The sequence below is a fragment of the Oryctolagus cuniculus genome, chromosome 10 (genome assembly GCF_051225735.1).
Source record: "Oryctolagus cuniculus isolate XC-2025 breed Fujian yellow rabbit chromosome 10, ASM5122573v1, whole genome shotgun sequence".
Classification (NCBI taxonomy): domain Eukaryota; kingdom Metazoa; phylum Chordata; class Mammalia; order Lagomorpha; family Leporidae; genus Oryctolagus; species Oryctolagus cuniculus.
This window is the reverse complement of record NC_142876.1, coordinates 21788890-21807758: the sequence shown is the minus strand read 5'-3', so window position 1 is coordinate 21807758 and position 18869 is coordinate 21788890. Positions and strand designations below refer to the sequence as shown.

The window sequence follows — 18869 nt, the reverse complement described above, 5'->3', positions numbered from 1 at the left end:
GTGGAAGGGATAGTAGCCAACCCGGGAAGAACCAGCAGCAAACCCGGGGAGGGCCGAGCAGACGAAAGAACAGCGCAGGGTCCTGTGTCGTTCCCCCACGAAGACGGGGAGCGACATAATGGTGCCGTGACTCGGATATGAAGCCTAGGCAGGGTTTAGTGTTGCTCCTCCATGAAGAGGGGGAGCGACAATGCACTATATTTATAAAATATTAACTATTTTAAATAAAATTGGGCATCTCTTCAAAAATATGTTGGTGATGTTCAGTGAGATTTCAGGTTTTCTCACTGGGGATTGCTTGTGTTAGAAGGAGCTGTAAAATGATGGAAGAGTGGAATGTGGAGACCCTGCTGAGTTCTGGGTAGAAGAAATTGCTGAAGTGCTAAGGGCTAATAGGGAACCTGGAGGTACATGACTTGTAGACCAGTGTTGCCCATTCAGCTAGTACTTGTAATTTATGGCCCTTCAGACTCACTGAAGATATTTCACTAGTGTTTTGTACATAACACATTTCTCTCTAAATGTTGATAGTACATGTCAGTGATAAAACACTGAGCCAGTTACCTTTTGTTCTCATGGTCAAGTTTATTTATTTGATTGCCTTCCTTAAGGACTCTGTCTTTTTTTTTTTTTTTTTTAAAGAAAACATTTCAAATAACAAAACAATGTTAACCAGCATTAGTGAGAAAGAAAAGTTCACACTAATAAAATATCACTTTACTTACTTTAGGAAACTGTTTTGCAATTCATTAACAGGCCTAGTGAGGACGCAAGCTAATTTGCTTCATAAGTCCTTAGGTGTATTTTACCCTATGTGTGTCACAGATAGAAAAAGAGGTAGGAATATAGGCAAAACCTGCAGCTGGGGAAAAAACACAATTATTATGTTAATGGGATTTATTTAAGGAGGATTGTATTAACTGTTGACATTATTGTAGAAATTGATAAGAAACTCCTGCAAAATCCAAAGTGTATAAAATCTAGATATACTCCAAATTACTAATGAGTACAGCTTTTTTTTTTTTTTTATGCCAAAACAAAATTGGCAGAGATTTTAGGTACTGGGAATAAATAGATAATAAAACAGAAATAAATCTTTGCTTTCATGGAGCTTACATTATAGCAGGAGTGATACATGATAAATAAAACATGTGGTATGTTTGATGATTGTAAACACTGTTTGGGCGGTGGGTTTTACTATTTTTGATGGTCAGGAGAGTTAACTTTTTGTGATTTTAAATACCCGAGAAGATCTTCTTGGGAAAGAAAAGATTTATTGGGGGGTGGTGCTGTAGCATAGCAGGTAAAGCCACTGCCTGTAGTGCCAGCATCCCCTATGGGTACCGGTTCAAGTCTGAGCTGCTCCACTTTTGATGCAGCTCTTTGCTATGGCCTGGGAAAGCAATAGAATATGGCCCAAGTCCTTGAGCCCCTGCACCTGCATGGGAGACCCGAAAGAAGCTCCTGGTTCTTGGCTTTGGATCAGCTCAGCTCTGGCTGTTATGGCCATTTGGGGAGTGAACCAGTGGATGGAAGACCTCTCTCTGTCTCTCTGCCTCTGTCTCTTTGTAACTCTGTCTTTCAAATAAATAAATAAATCTTAAAAAAAAAAAAGGTTTATTTTAGCTTACACTTGAGGTTACAGGACAAAGCAACCCCATAATCCCGTGTCAGATGGAGGCTACTCCTGGTGGATGTAGAGGCAGTCATAACACAAGTCAGGAAGGAGAGAAAACATAGGTAGAACTTGAACTGAAAAAGACAAACCTCTTGTGAGAGCCACCTGTCCAGGGCATGCTTCCAGTGACCCAAAGATCTGCCACCAGCTCCATGTCTTAGAGGCTACCTTAACATCACATCTCCACCAGTAACATTAAGCCATTAGAATATAAACAGCTAATAATGAGTTTTGGGGAGACAAATCCTATTTAAACTTGTAAAAGAAGGTGACATTTTGGCAGAGACCTGATGGGGAGTGAGAGGGCATTATGAAGAAGTATAGGAGACCAGTGTTCTGAGGTGAGATCCTGCTTGGTATCTTTGTGAATGCTAATGAATTGGAATAGATGGAGAAGTGAGCAAGTTAGAGGACAACTACCTTACCCATGTAAGATAGGCACTTGAATAGTTTGGCTTTTACTCTGTGGGAGAAAGGAAGCCCTGGGAAGACTTTGAGCTGTGATCATGGTCTGATTTTCTTTTTCTTAATATCATCAGTGATATGTTATGTTGGGCTTGTAGTGGGGCAAGGATGGAAACAGAGACCAATTAGAAAAATATTGTGTTATTTCTGGTGGGAGATGCTGGGATTTAGTGAAGGTATGAAGGAGTCATTGGATTCCGAATGTATTTTGAAGGTATAGCTAGTGGAGTTTGCTGGTGGATTGGGATGTGGATTGTTTGTATGAGAGAGGAATTAAAGAGGATTCTAGGCTTTGGGCCTGTGGAGCCATAAAAATGGAGTTGCTGTGAACTGATATGGGGGAAGGCATGTTTGAGGAAGAAGACCAGGCACTCACAAGTTTGGACAAGTTTGAGAAGCTTATTAGCTGTGCAGAGATGTTAAGAAGTGTGGATGTGAATTCGGAGTTCAGAAGAGAGCCACAATATATATATAAATTGTGGAGTTGTCAATGTGTAGGTGGTATTTATTTATTTTTATAAAGATTTATTTATTCACTGGAGAGGTAGAGTTACAGAGAGAGGGAGGGAGAGAGAGAGAGGTCTTCCATCTATTGGTTCACTCCCCAAACGTCTGCAATAGCTGGTGCTGGGCTAGGCTGAAGCTAGGAGCCAGGAGCTTCTTCCAGGTCTCTCACGTGGGTGCAGGGGCCCAAGCACTTGGGCCGTCTTCTACTGCTTTCCCAGGCCGTCAACAGGGAGCTGGATCAGAAGTGGAGCAGCTGGGACTCAGATCCGTCCCCATATGGGATGCTGGTGCCACAGGCAGATGCTTAACTTACCATACCACAGCACCGGCCCCAGTGTGAGACCTGATGAGTTCATTGGGAGTATTGCCAGAGAAGAGAAGTCAAGGACTAAGCACTGTGTGTGCCAACAGTTAAAGGGCAAGAAAGGCGAGGAAGAGGGCAAATAAAAGCCAGAGAAGTACATGTAAGGTCAGGGAAGTATGAACACTTGGATGCCAAGTAAATAAGTGTTTCAAGGAGGGAGTATAAAGTATGTCAGATGCTGGTGGTAGGTCAGGTGTATTTAGGATTAGGACATGACTTGGAATTTGGCACTGGGGAGGTCATTGGTGACTTTGTCAAGAACATTTTTTTTTTCTGACAGGAAGAGCAGTTTTCTCTAGTGTTTAAGGAGGAAGGTGATGTTACAAATGAGGACACTCTAACTTAGAAAGGCTACCTATATCCTCAAAGTTTAGTGTTGGTAAATAGAGGAGCAGGGTTTTTCCCCAGTGTGACTCTCAAACCTTCATGCTTATGCAGCATGTCTTGCTGACTCCCAGAATGTTGTGACAATCCAGTTTCCTGTTTGGAAGAGCAGGTTTGTTTCCTCTTCTTCTTCCAAGTAGTTTAATTATATACATTGAAAAATTTCAGTGCTCAATTTATTATTTTTTATAAAGCTTTAGTTATTTGAAAGAGAGAGAGAGAGAGAGAGAGCGAGCTTCCTTCCACTGGTTCACTCCACAAATGACCTCAATGGCTGGGGCTGGGCCAGATTGAAGCCAGTATCCAGGAACTTCTTTCAAGTCTCCCATGTGGGTGACAAAGGCCCAAGCACTTGAGCGTGTTTAGCTGCCTTCCAGGGAGCTGGATTGGAAGTGAAGCAGCCGGGACTCGAACCAGCATTCATATGGGATGCCAGCTTTCCAGGCAGCAGCTTAACCCTCTGCCGGACAAAGCTGTGGTGCTCAATTTAGAGTTTTTAAAAGAAGATTTTTATTTATTTATTTATTTGAAAGGGAGAGGGAAAAAGAGATGTCTTCCACCCTCTGGTTCATTCTGCAAATGCTTTCAACAGCTGGGGCTGGGCCGTGCTGAGGCCAGGAGCCTGGAACACTATCCAGGTCTCCCACTGGTGGCAGGGACTGAAGTACTTGAACGGTCACCTGCTGTCTGCCAGGGTGCACGTTAGCAAGAAGCTGGGATCAGAAGTGGACTCAAACCCAGGGGCTCTGAGAGTGGCATGTGGGTGTCCCAAATGACAACTGCTGCACCAAATACCTGCCCTCAATTTAGAGTTTTGATGGCAATATGAGGGAAAGAAGTAGGAGTGATTGAAGATGAAAGTGAGCTTAGAAATAGGGGGCAGGTGAAAGTTAAAATTGGTTCTACCAAATGGAAGCTATTTCCTCTAGAAAGGGACTCATTGGGGATGCTTTGCTTTTAGCTTAATTGGTAGCTCTTGAAGTGAGTGCAGACGGGTGATGGATAGAGCATACTTGGAAGAGCTCAGGCATCCTTACTGTGGCAGCAGAAATTTAAAACAGGATTTATACACCTCAAAACCTGTGAACCACTTTTAAAATTGTGATTTATTTTTAACCAGATAACTCTGCAGTTCTTCAAAACCTGTCTGTCATGTGCTCAAGGCTGTTTGAGCCATAAGAAATAAGTGAAGTCTCCTGTTGCCATCTGCTCATCCACATGTTCTTTTGAAACTCAAGTACTGTAACTTCCTTTAACAAAGCAAGCCTAAAGTGTCAAATGCATTGAGAGTATATCTTTGCCACCTGAATGAGAAAATATAAACTTGTTAGCTTCTTAAGTGTTCAGAACATGTGTCCATCTCATTGGACTATAATAAGCAATCTTCATTATCTGCTTTAGTTTTTTCCAAGTCTTCAGTTAATAGTGGCAAAGACATAAGCACAAAGATAATTCATAGTCTTAATGATTACTTCTTCTATCACATAATACAAACTCTTGACAAATGAGGAGAAATCTGAGAATTTGAGTGAACTTTTATAATATTTTCTTTCTTTTTTCCATTGCAGCTGTGGCAAGTGTGTGTGTGTGTGTGTGTGTGTGTGTTTTAAAGATTTTATTTATTTATTTGAAAGAGTTACAGAGAGAGGGGAGAGACAGCAAGAGAGAGAGAGAGATCTTCTATCTACTGGTTCACTTTCCAGATGGCTCCAACAGCCATTGCTGGGCCAAGTTGAAGCCAAGAGCTTCTTCCAAGTGTCCCATGTGGGTGGCAGGAACCAAAACATTTAGGTCATCTTTCACTGTCTCTCCCAGGCTATGAGTAGCAATGCTGGATCAGAAGTGGAGCAGCTGGGACATGAACCAGCACGCATATAGGATGCTGACGTTGCAGGCAGCAACTTTACCTGTTACGCCATAATGCCATCCTGCTATGGCAAGTTTATTTAGATATTTAATGTTTAGTCTCTGCTTCTCATATTCCCCATTGGTAGGTGGGATGCTAAGGCCAACTGTAGTTCATATGTATCCATCCTCATGAGAAAGGATTTGAGTTTGTTTTTGTATGCAATTCACGAAGGATCTGCCTGGGGAGCAGGAAGTAGAAAGACTAAAACGACTCATCTCCTCAAATGTTTGAGTTCCTAGGATAGAAATACATCTTGTTTTTGCATTTGAGAGTTAGAAAAAAAAATGGAGAAATTAACATTGGTCTGACACAAGACTTCTCATGTATAATCATTGCAGTCTTAAAGCTTTTTTAAAAAAATATTGAAAAGCTTTTAATTCAGCTTCTCACCATAAACAGAAACTCTTAGTGGAGTAGTAAGAAACAGCAATTCCCTTATTTTGATAAAGATTGACTACAATGAACTTAAAATAAACAGCATTGCTAACATAAAACACTGAAAATTTTTCTCTGGGAGTAAACCACAAAACTTCTTCCTTTCACTTTATTTAGTATAGTGCTGGATGTGTAGTTAAGGAAATTAAACACAAAAAGTAAATTTTAGGTATAAGGGTCAGCTTTTAAGCAACAGAACTGTCAATATATGTTAATGAAGCTACTATGTATATAGATAATCCAACAAATTCCAAAATAAAGTGCAAACTGATTAGAGAATTAAGTGAGATTTCCTGAGTACAAGATCAAAGTATGCAATCAAGTGGTTTATCATGTGCCAATAAGAAACAAATGTGGAACAATATTAAAGGACAAAATACAGACTAAGAAATGAATATCACTTAATGCTTTTGGAAGCAACACTGGGATTACCAGTGTCTCATGTATGAGATATTAGGAAACAGGATGGTCTTATCAGACTATTGCTCCATTGGTTATTGTTAGCTTCAAAGGAAAAAATATACAGTTACAGTGGAAATATTTGGTGGTCACTACTGCTTAATCAGATGGTCAAAGGTGGCATCACTGATAGTAGGACAATGTGACATCAAATGCTTCCTCTGGTGATACAGCAGGAAGTATACCAACATCACCTATGGGGTATTCTTGCCAAAAAATATTGACTTGAATCTAATAATGCCTTTAGATCCAATTTCTAGTTTATAAGAAAAACAGTTGAGGAATAAGATAAATGACATAGAAATCACAAAAATCTAACACATGGGACATCTGCAAATGATTTTGTTTCTTAAAGTTACCATAATAAAAGGAGGTAGGTTGTTCTAGAACCCAAGAGGCTTAAGAGCCATGGCAGCAGTTTTAGTCTGTTTAACTACTCTAACAGATACCACATACTATGTGGCTTAAACAATGGAAATTAATTTTCCCACTGTTGTGGAGTCTAGAAGTTCCAGATGAAGGTCCGGAGGGTTTGTTTTGGGTGACTCCTCTCTTTCTGGCTTGCAGATTGCTGCCTTCTTACTGTGACCTTGTAGTAGTGGCAGGAAGGAGAGCTTTTTGTGTCCCTTCCTTTTGCTATAAGGGTACCAGCCCTATCACATTAGGGTCCTACTTTTATGACTTCATTTAACTTTTACCACATCCCCACAAGCGCTATCTCCAAATATAACCACACTGGGAGTATATTCACTGGTTCACCCCCCAAATGCCCTTATAAACTGTCTCTAGGCCAGGGCAAAGCCCATAGCAGGAACTCCATCCAAGTCTCCTATGTGGATGGCAAGGATCCAAGTACTTAAGCTATTGTCTGCTGCCTCCCAGTGCATTTTTAGCAGGAAGCTGTATCAAAAGCAGAGGCAGGACTCCATCCCAGGTACTCTGACTTGGTATTCTTGTGTCCCAAGAAGCAGTCTAACTTAATGTCCTACAATGCCAGTCTCTATAAATGAATTTGTTAAATGCATTTTGGAAGTTCCATGTTGTGTGCATATGTGCAACTTTAAAACCAAAGAATTTGGTGAATCAAGGCCACTTTATTTATTTATTAACTTTATTTTAATGGAAACCACCATTGTAGGGGGGAAAAGTTACTTATCTTGAGAATTGGGACTTGCACTCAATCAATCTCTTCCTTTTCCTATTCTTCCCCATTAGAGGCAGTCCTTGGTGGTTTTTATGTTTGTATAATTCATTCCAGAATTTGTGTGTGTGTGTGTGTGTGTGTAGGCGTGCCTGTTGAATGATTTGGAGGTTGCCTTGTATTTCATATTGCATTTTTCCATTGCAAAGCTTGGGATCATCATTTTTCTAAATTAATCCTGGTTGATGGACATTGAAGTTCTATTACCCTTTAAAAATTCCAGAAATTCTCAAACTTATAAAGAGAGAAAAAATAGTGTAATGAACAGTATTGTACTAAAAAGAGCTTCAGTTCTTATTTTCCCAGTTTGGACTCTCTGGCAAGCAGGCTCTGAGATGGAGATTAGTACTCAGGTTGTTTAGGGAGTGTTCTCAGAATCTACACCCATGAAAAAGAAGCATGTTTGGCTGTGGATAAAAGTTGTGCTGAGTCTCAAGGGAATTTCAGTTGCCCTTTGGGGGAGCCATGACTGTAGAATGACCCTTCCGAGATACCTTGAGTTGCTGAGGAGCCCGATCTTCATATCTCTGCACTGGTCCGTCATTCGATGTGGGATGTCCCATGGGAAGTGGACAAGCGCTAGGACCAAGTGTCAGTCTTTGGCGGAGGCAGTCTTAGTGGGTGCTTGCAGCTAGGGCCTGTGTGCTGGGAGCTCATTAGCAGCTGGGTGATGAGTCCTTCGTCCTGAAGGGAGGGATCTGGGCATAGTCTATCATAGTCATCATCCTGTTTCTAATCTCAGAAATCGTGACTTTTTTTCTGTGACCACTATAGTTCCATTTATATCTTATTGAGTGATATATTTTGGGAAGTTCTTGATTTAACCAATTGGTTGGCTAATAAAGTTTTCTTGGTGGGTGGAATTTTGTGGTAAATAGAAAAGGTAGAATAGTGAAGAGTTTCATTAGGGTCTGGAAGTCTCTGTGTATCCCTGAGCTCTGAGATCAGTTTGCTGGGTGATCTTGAGTGACTTGCTAAGGGACCTATATCTCGACCAAAATTAAAAATCTACAAGATCATAAGGAGCTATACTTCTTTGCATTCTAGATTAGGAGAACAGATGATTTCTTATTAGCCAAGTACTTAAATGTGAAAAGCAAAAAACAAAACAGAAGTGAACCTGTATTTCGTAAATGTTGAACTGGCTTGATTTGGCAAAGGCTCATGCATTTTTGCCATTCATGTGGAACACTTTTTGTTGAGTTCTCTGGTTATAATTTCTCTAAGACTAGATTAGCCTCATACTTGGCATTTTTTTTTCTTCCCTTCCTCTCTTGCTCCTCCCCTCCCAGCTCCTCCCCCTTCCCTCTTTCCTTATCACTGAGCTTAGAAAGTAACATTTTTCTTGCCTGTGGACTTACATATTTCATCAGCCCCTATGATTTATTATTCTTCCTTTGTAATGTCTCATATTTGTCTTTTTTGTTCAAAATGCTTGTCATTTTAGCTAAGCTTCTTATCGCTGTATACCCAGACTTATTGCAGTAGCATCATATTTAGTTTGTCTGCTCCAATTTTCTTCCTCTGTGTTAATCCAATCTTTATACCATCACACACAAAGAGTTAGCATATTGCTTTTCTGGTTAGGTATATACTTATTGGACCTTTAGTCTGTTTACAGTCTGGCCCTGTTGAAGATAAACATGAGACCTTGCAGTATTTCCTCCCTTCCCAAAGCAAATATTAGCCTCTGGTTAAGTGTAGAGTAATTTTTCTTATATATTAGAATTCAAGGGGCCGGTGCTGTGGTATAGTGGGGAAAGCCGCCGCCTGCAATGCTGGCATCCCATATGCGTGCTGGTTCGAGTCCTGGCTGCTCCACTTCTGAACCAGCTCTCTGCTTTGGGTTGGGAAAGCAGTGGAAGATGGCCCAAGTCCTTAGGCCCCTGTACCCACGTGGGAGACTTGAAAGAAGCACCTGGCTCCTGACTTCAGATTGGTGCAGCTCCGGCAGTTGCGGCCAAATGGGGAGTGAACCAGCGGACGGAAAACTTTCTCTCTCTCTCTCTTCCTCAATCTGCCTCTCTGTGTAGCTCTGATTTTCAAATAAATAAATAAATCTTAAAAAAAAAAGAATCTAAATCTACTGATGACTTCCCTGGGCATTGGTTTTTTAATAATAGTGCCCATCCTTTACTTGGGGAGCTGTTAATATACAAAAATACTTCCTTCTTTTTTTATTTTAATCCTCAGAGTACCTTCCTGTAAACCCTGTTCAAAATTCAAGTTGCATTGTTATCAGCTTGTTGAACCCTAACTCCTATAGCTGTCATATCCATATTATTATTACTCTTCTCAACATTAATATCCTTTACAATCCACTTTATTAAAAACATCCTATGAGGTATAGACATTATGCTAAGTACCATGTAATGGTGAATACCTAGAATGTGAGTCTTGTTCTAAGGGATCTTAAAGTAGGGAAGGTAGCTGCTAACCAGGGCAGCCTAGAAGTAAGTAACGAGCGCATGTGATGAGTTGAGAAATCATCTGTCACCTGCAGTTCTGCAATAGCCTCACAGGTCTTCTTCGTGCCTTCTTTTGTCACTCTACATTATATGCAGTAAGGGTGATCTCTCTGAAAAGCGAATTCAAATTCACTTGACATGTGTCTCATTGCTGTCAGGCTGAAGTTCACAAACTCTTTAAGAAGGCACTTTATGGACTGATGCATGTTGGTCTGTTGGTTATTGTCTCACCATTCTGCCTTTTGGCTCTGAATTTGCTCTGATATTTTCACAGTCCAGAAATAATTAACATCTTACCTCTGGGGCTTTGAGCATGTGATTTCCAGAGCCTCTGCCTTCATTAGTTCCTCCTCATTCTATTCATCATTTCTTACAGAAATTCTTCCTGTACTCAGTGAAGTCAAGTTAAGGGGAATCCATCTGTTTTGTTTCCACATTGTTGAGACTGCTGCATACCCTCTGGTAGCTGCTTATTTGCATGTATGTGAGCCACTAGACAGCTGAATTGCATCTGTTTTATTCTCAGGTTGAAATACCCTATACCTATGATGGCATAGGGACAAAATAGAAGCCTGGGAAATACTGCTCTAAAATATATGTTAATTATTGTTACTAAGAAATCAGAATTTAATTTGAAAGCCATCTTAGTGTTGAGTTGGCAGTTTGTATTATTTGTATTTTTTAAAAATTTATGTATTTGAACAGCAAAATTAGAGAGAGAGAGAGGGAGAGACAGAGAGAGAGAGAATTTTCCATCCTCTGGCTCATTCCCCAAATGGCTGCAATGGCCAGGGCTACGCCAGGCTGAAGCCAGCAGCCAGGACCCTTATCAGGGTCTTCCATGTGGGTACAGGAGCCCAAGCACTTGAACTATCCTCTGCTGCTGACCCAGACATATTACCAGGAACTGGATTAGAAGTGGAACCTCCGAGGGGGCTGGCGCTGTGGTGCTGGCATTTCATATGGGTGCTGGTTCTAGTCCCGGCTGCTTCTCTTCCAATCCAGCTCTCTGCTGTGGCTTGGGAAAGCGGTGGAAGATGGCCCAAGGCCTTGGGCTCCTGCACCCACGTAGGAGACCAGGAAGAAGCACCTGGCTCCTGGCTTCGGATCAGCGTAGTTCCGGCTGTTGCGGCCTCTGGGGAGTGAACCAGTGGAAGGAAGACCAGAACTCTGTCTCCCTCTCACTGTCTGTAACTATACCTCTCAAAGAAATAAATAAAATCTTTTTTATTTAAATGGCCGGAGCTACGCCGATCCAAAGCCAGGAGCCAGGAGCTCCTTCCTGGTCTCCCACGTGGGTGCAGTGGCCCAAGGACTTGTGCCATCTTCCACCACTTTTCCAGGCCATAACAGAGGGCTGGACTGGAAGAGGAGCAGCTGGGACTCAAACTGGTGCCCACATGGGATTAACCTACTGCGCCATGGTGCCGGTCCCCACAGTAGCATTTTTAAGTTTGTGGGATAGGCCGGCGTCGCGGCTCAATAGGCTAATCCTCCACCTAGCGGCGCCAGCACACCGGGTTCTAGTCCCGGTCAGGGCGCCGGATTCTTTCCCGGTTGCCCCTCTTCCAGGCCAGCTCTCTGCTGTGGCCCGGGAAGGCAGTGGAGGATGGCCCAAGTGCTTTGGTCCTGCACCCCATGGGAGACCAGGAGAAGCACCTGGCTCCTGCCTTCGAATCAGAGCGGTGCGCCGGCCACAGCGTGCCAGCCGTGGCGGCCATTGGAGGGTGAACCAATAGCCAAAGGAAGACCTTTCTCTCTGTCTCTCTCTCTCACTGTCCACTCTGCCTGTCAAAAAAAAAAAAAAAAAAAGTTTGTGGGATAAAGTCATGAAAGATAACTAATCTGTTGAAAAGCCCTACTTCATCAAATATTAAATGATGGTGCTAGAAGAAGCTGGTAGATATGTAAATAGAATGTGAAGGAAGTAAAATCTGTGTTTTTTTTTAAAAATTAGGAGGCTGGCACTATGGTGCAGTGAGTTAAAGCCCTGGCCTGCAGCACTGGCATCCCATATGGGTGCCGGTTCGAGTCTTATCCAGCTCTCTGCTATGGCCTGGGAAAGCAGTGGAAGATGGCCCAGGTTCTTGGGCCCCTGCACCCTCGTGGGAGACCCAGAAGAAGCTCCTGGCTCCTGGCTTCGGATCGGTGCACCTCTGGCCACTATGGCCATCTGCGGAGTGAACCAGTGGATGGAAGACCTATTTCTCTATCTCTACCTCTCTCTGTAGCTCTGTCTTTGAAATAAATAATATAAATCTTTAAGAAAAAGTTAGTATTTACTAAGTGTTTTCCATGTTCTGTATGTATTACTAGTGGCATTACATATATTATCTTAATCTTCATGGCAACTTTCTGAGAGGAAGAAGTTATTAACCATCTTTTTAAAAAAAGATTAATTAATTAATTTATTTGAAAGGCAGATTTACAGAGAGGCAGAGGCAGAGAGAACGGGAGAAAGAGAGAGAGAGAAAGGTCTTCATCTGCTGGTCCACTCTCCAGATGGCTACAATGGCCAGAGCTGCACCAATCCAAAGCCAGGAGCCAGGAGCTTCCTCTGGGTCTCCCACATGGGTGCAAGGGCCCAAGGATCTGGGCCATCCTCTACTGCTTTCCCAAGCCATAGCAGAGAGCTGGATCAGAAGTGGAGTGGCTGGGTCTTGAATCGACTTCCACATGGGATGCCAGTGCTGCAAGTGGCGGCTTTACCCACAATGTCATGGCACCATCCTCTAATCAACTTTTACCAATGGAGAAATTGCGGTCTAGAGAGGTCACTGTGTCCAGATCATATAGAAGGGTCAGGGTTTGAATACAAGCCATCTGATTGTAAGTTAGTGTGCTTTCTGTTATCATTTTTGCTGTTGTTGACTAAAATGCACCTTTATGATTTCTATACAAAGCTGAGAAATAGGTGAGAAATAGGCTTTAACCGCCATGCCACAGTGCCAGCCCCACTTTTTTTTTTTTTCCTTATTCATGTTCAGCATACAGTAAAATAGTACTGTGGTGGAATAAGACCATGCCAAGATGGCTGCTGGCAAGCAAGCGTCAGTTACTCAGGAATGGCTTCAGAAACCACCTGGCAATGGAGCCTTCCTGGGAACAGGCTGTGATTTCTTAGGGCAGAAACTACCCCTTGACCGGATTGGCTGCCTTGGCTATATAAGCTGCTGTACCAACTGAAATAAATGAGTTTGTGAGCTGCTCGCCTCTAGCCTGCTTTCACCTGACTCCCGGTGTCTGTGGTGACGCCGTGCCTCTTGCCCCCACCACGCTGCTCCTCTCAGAACGAATCCACAGCAACACAGTACTGAGTTTTTCTTTGGGATTACTATTTATTATTGGCTTGGAGACTTCATTTGTTATAGCAGAGCAAAGTGTGAAGAACCACAGGCTCTGGAGCTGGGCTGCCTGGGTTCTGTTTTGGGCTTTATCACTTCTCACTTTGTGACTCTGTGTCTCCATTTGTGTCTGTGAGAAGGCAGGGATATTTGTAATGACTTCACAGTTCTTGTGAGGAGTAACTGACATGGTGAATGTGAGTATTTATACCTGGCACTCAGGAAGTTCTTCAGAATTAACCATCTAATGGCCATGGTGCAGTCTGTGTGTCCTGGGACTTTTTTAGATCAGCTTTTATGTTTGACCTTTCTTTGTTTGGGCTGACAGCTTGGCATCGAAGGTCAGGATTTGCATTTGGGTTCTATGGCTTGCTAGCTCTGTGTCCACAAAGATGATACTTATTCCCCAATTTCTACCCAGCAACCTCTAAAGACAGTTTTTTGAATTTTGTGATTTTTTTAAAAATTTATTTGACAAGTAGAGTTACAGAGAGAGAGCGAGACAGAGAGAAAGGTCTTCCTTCTGTTGGTTCACCCCCCAAATGGCTACTGCGGCTGGTGCGCTGCGCCAATCCAAAGCCAGGAGCCAGGTGCCTCCTCCTAGTCTCCCATGCGGGTGCAGGGGTCCAAGCATCTGGGCCACCCTCCACTGCCCTCCTGGGCCACAGCAGAGAGCTGGACTGGAAGAGGAGCAGTTGGGACTAGAACCCGGTGCCTATATGGGATGGTGGCGCCGCAGGTGGAGGATTAGCCAAGTGAGCCACAGCACCGGGCCCCTGTGAATGTTTTTAAGTGAAGTGATATACATAAAAGTGCTTTATAAGTTTTGAAGTGCTAAAAAAATACGAGGTACTGAGTCATTAGCTTTTTTTTCCCTTTTTTAAAAAAACTTTTATTTAATAAATATAAATTTCCAAAGTACAGCTTTTGGATTACAGTGGCTTTGAGTCATTAGCTTTTCTTTTTTTTTTTTTTTTTTTTTTTTTTTTTTGACAGGCAGAGTGGACAGAGAGAGAGACAGAGAGAGAAAGGTCTTCCTTTTGCCGCTGGTTCACCCTCCAATGGCCGCCGCTGCAGCCGGCGCACCGCGCTGATCCTGGCAGGAGCCAGGAGCCAGGTGCTTTTTCCTGGTCTCCCATGGGGTGCAGGGCCCAAGCACCTGGGCCATCCTCCACTGCACTCCCTGGCCATAGCAGAGAGCTGGCCTGGAAGAGGGGCAACCGGGACAGAATCCGGTGCCCCAACCGGGACTAGAACCCGGTGTGCCGGCGCCGCAAGGTGGAGGATTAGCCTATTGAGCCACGGCGCCGGCTTGAGTCATTAGCTTTTCATTAGTTTGAAATGTAAATGTAAATCTATAGGGTAAACACCTGTGTTGCATTTTTAAGTCCCTGAATCTAAAAGTAGTTGTGATAAGTTGGTGATTTTTATTTGGGAGTGATAAATGTTTAAGTGACTAAAATGTACTACCAGGAATAGGAGCTTATTATTTTCAAATGATACAATTTGTCTCCAAAATGAAAACATGCAACATGTTTTAGAGTTGGAGTAGTGTAATATTTGACATTATTCTGGTAACATTTTCAGGTTTGAAAACACAATGGCAGGAAACAGCCTTGTTCTACCCATCGTTCTTTGGGGCCGCAAAGCACCAACACATTGCATCTCAGCAGTACTTTTGACAGATGATGGGGACACGATTGTAACAGGATGCCACGATGGACAAATATGTCTCTGGGATCTTTCAGTAGAATTGGAAGTAAGTATTTGAAATGCCTGTTGTATATTTTAAACCTAAGAAACTATTTATTAGAAAATAATGTTGTTTCAGAAATGTACTTAGGCACAGAATATATTTTCTATAGAATATATTTTGACTAAAATTGGTAGAAGGCAGATTGATTAGTTACACTATTCACCAGAGTTGACTTCTGCTGGCTTTTGGCTATTTTCAAATATGATATCTAAACCTAGGGGCATGTGTTTGTGCAGTGGTTAAGATGGTACTTTGGATGCCTTGTTCCAGTCCTGACTCTGCCTCTCATCCAGCTTCCTGCTAAGGTGCACCTGGAGAAGCAGCAAGTGATGATTCAAGTGATGGGTGCCTGCCACCCATGTGGCATACCTGGATTGATTCAGGCTCCTGACTTCATTTCTGCTGGTTCATTCCCCAAATGGCTACAATGGCCAGAGTTGGGCTGATCTGAAAGCAGGAGCCAGGAGCTTCTTCCTGTGTCTCCCATGTGGGTGCAGGGTCCCAAGTATGTAGGCCATCATCCTCCATTGCTTTCCCAGGTGCATCAGCAGGGAGATGGATTGGGAGTTGAGCAGACTAATGGGAACCAGCCCTCATGTGAGAAGCTGGCACTGTAGGCGGAGCTTTACCCATTATGCCACAGCACTGGTCCCAGATAACTCTTATTCCTCATATTGGTAATTTTTGTCTTGTCTCTTTTTTGGTTAATCTATGCTAGAAGCATGTCAGTTTTTATTCTCGTTAAATAACCATCTTAACAACTGATAAAGCTATCTCTGGTGGAGCTTTATTCTAGAGCTCGTTTTGCTTCTGCTCTTGAGATGTGTACCATCTGGAGTCAGATGTTCAACAAAGCTCTTCGTCTCTTGAATACCTCCTGCTCTGGATTGAGCTCTGGAAATGTCACAACTTACTGTTTCCAGTCCATTTTCTGCCAGGTCTTCCAGGAATCCCTTTGCAAACTGCCCTCTTCTCTGAGTGGCTTCCTTGTCTCTGATGCTTTGCTGTGCACATTCAGCCTACCTTAATCTTCCGTATACTTTAATCTCTGTCTTCTCAATCCAGGGATTCTGGGAGATTTCTACCACCCTGCAGCATGGCTGCATAAGAGCCGCAGGCTGAAAATCTGGTGATCATAGTTTCCCACACGGTTGTTTCATATATTTTTGTTCTGTTTTCCTACCTCTTATGTGGGAGTAAAGACCAGTTCTCTATTATGATTGAAAATGGAGGGGCCAGCTCTGTGGTATAGCAGGTAGAAACGCTACCTGCAGTGCCAACATCCCATATGAGTACTGGTTCGAGTCCTGGCTGCTCCACTTCTGATCTGGCTCTTCGCAATGGCCTGGGAAAGCAATGGAAGATGGCCCACATGTTTGGACCCCTGCATCCATGTGGGAGACCAGAAAGAAGCTCCTGGCTCCTGGCTTTGGATTGGCTCAGCTCCAGCCATTGCAGCCATTTGGGGAGTGAACCATTGGATGGAAGACCACTTTCTCTCTCTGCATCTGCCTTTCTGTAACTCTGCTTTTCAAATAAATAAATAAATCTTTAAAAAAAGAATATGAGGTTTTCTGGCTTAACTGTGCATATTAAAAATAAATTTCTTTGAGAAATTACTGACAAGAATATTTTTCCCAGTGAAAGTTTATAAATGTCTGTTACGATTTGATTTATGGGAAAGCTTTCTAGGCCGAGTCAAACTATGAACAACAAATTTTTTCTTGATTGTAAGTATACAAGAAAATGACCAAGATATGATTGAATTTGAAAAATTTTCTCAGTTATCACATACTCCGTTAAACAATTACAATACTCTTATGGAATATTCAATTTTGAACATCTTGCCTTAACTAATAAAATGGAATTAATTATTTGCAAAATGGACAATATTAACAGTACAAAAGGGATAAAAAGTTATTATTCATCTTTTGTTTACTAGGATACATGTTGGGCATGTGATCAATTTATTTTTTATATCATGTATGTTATAAATATTTCTATGTATTAAATAGTTAATTAAAATTGTGTTCTGAAGTAACCTAAGGCTCTGAACTAACCTGATCACTAGCGTGCCATTTGGTACAAAGTAAATAAATTTGGGGCTTGATTGCTAGATTGTTTCACTGTGGTGGATATAAAGCCATCCTTATGCACTGTGTCACTGAATCAGTGGTCTTCCTGATCAATGTTGTGGCACAGTAGGTTAAACCCCTGCCTGTGACACCGACATCCCATATGAGCACTGATTAGTGTCCTGCTGCTATCCAGCTCCCTGCTAATGCACCTGGGAATGCAGTGGAGGATGGCCCAAGTGCTTGGGCCCCTTCACCCACATGGGAGACTCAGATGAAGCTCTTAGCTTGGCCTGGCTCAGCCCTGGCTATTCCTGGGATTTGAACTATAGGTGGGAGATCTCTTTCTTTCTCTCTTTCTCTCTCCCTTTCTCTCTCCCTCTCCCCCTCTGCCTCTCCCTCCCTCCTTCCCTCCCTCTCAGTAATTCTGCCTTTCAAATCAATCACTCACTCATTCAATCAATCTTTAGAAAGCTTGTTTTCACTTTATTTGAAAAGCAGAGAGACTAAAAGAGACAGACACTCTCCATCTACTAGTTCACTCCTCAAATGCCTGCTCCAGCCAGGACTTGGGCTAGGCTGAAGCAGGAGCCTGGAACTCCACCTGGGTCTTCCATGTTGGTGTCAGGGACACTAACTAATGTGAGTTTCATTTCTGAATGAAGGAAAACTAAAGATCTTCCACAACAAACAGAAATTGAAAGAATGTGTAACTACTCACCCAGCCCTACAAAAAATGCTCAAGGATGTGCTATACACAGAAACAGGAACATCACCACGAAATAAAATGAATACAGAAAATGACCCAGCAAAAGTACAAAGGAAATCCAAAATATAAAAACAGGACTATTTACAGAGACATGGCAAGGCAAAGTCAGTACTCAACAATAGTTACTCTGAATGTAAATGGACTCAACTCCCCAGTTAAAAGACACAGACTGAATGGATTAAGAAAGAAAACCCATCTATTTGGAACCTACAAGAAACACTTATTACCAATAAAGATGTATGCAAACTGAGAGTGAAAGGATGGAAAAAGATAATCCATGCTAACAGGAACCGAAAAATAGCTGGCATGGCCATCCTAATTTCAGACAAAATAGACTTAAACACAAAAACTGTTAAAAGAGACAAAGAAGGACACTAAATAATGATTAAAGGATCAATTCAACAGGAAGATATGATTATTATAAATGTATATACACCTAATTACAGGGCACCTGGCTATTTAAAGAAATATTAAGGGAATTAAGGGGAGATATAGACTCAAATACAATAATAATAGGGGACTTCAATACCCCAATTTCAGCAATGGACAGATCAACGAGGCAGAAAATCAAAAAGAAAATAACAGAGTTAATTGACACCATAGACCATATAGACCTAGCAGATATCTACAGAGCCTTCTACCCTATAGCCACAGAATATACATTTTTCTTTTTTTAATTTTTTTTGACAGGCAGAGTGGACAGTGAGAGAGAGAGAGACAGAGAGAAAGGTCTTCCTTTTGCCGTTGATTCACCCTCCAATGGCTGCCGCGGCTGGTGTGCTGCGGCCGGTGCATCGCGCTGATCCGAAGGCAGGAGCCAGGTGCTTCTCCTGGTCTCCCATGCGGGTGCAGGGCCCAAGCACTTGGGCCATCCTCCACTGCACTCCTGGGCCACAGCAGAGAGCTGGCCTGGACGAGGGGCAACCGGGATAGAATCCGGGACTAGAACCCAGTGTGCTGGCGCTGTAAGGCAGAGGATTAGCCTATTGAGCCACAGCACCAGCCAGAATATACATTTTTCTCAGCAGTGCTTGGAACTTTCTCTAAGATTGACT

The 18869-nt window shown here is 42.5% G+C and overlaps 1 protein-coding gene across 6 annotated transcripts in view; it reads left to right on the top strand.

Annotated features, from left to right (window-relative positions):
- The window catches only part of WDR7 (WD repeat domain 7), a 377439-nt gene that overhangs the window by 7474 nt on the left and 351096 nt on the right, over positions 1-18869 (top strand). For all 6 annotated transcript variants that reach the window (XM_070050124.2, XM_070050123.2, XM_089305092.1 and 3 more), the window contains exon 2: positions 14802-14973. In XM_070050124.2, the coding sequence (XP_069906225.1) occupies positions 14815-14973 (159 nt within the window). In that variant the 5' untranslated portion in view covers positions 14802-14814. The remainder of the gene's footprint in view (positions 1-14801; positions 14974-18869) is intronic.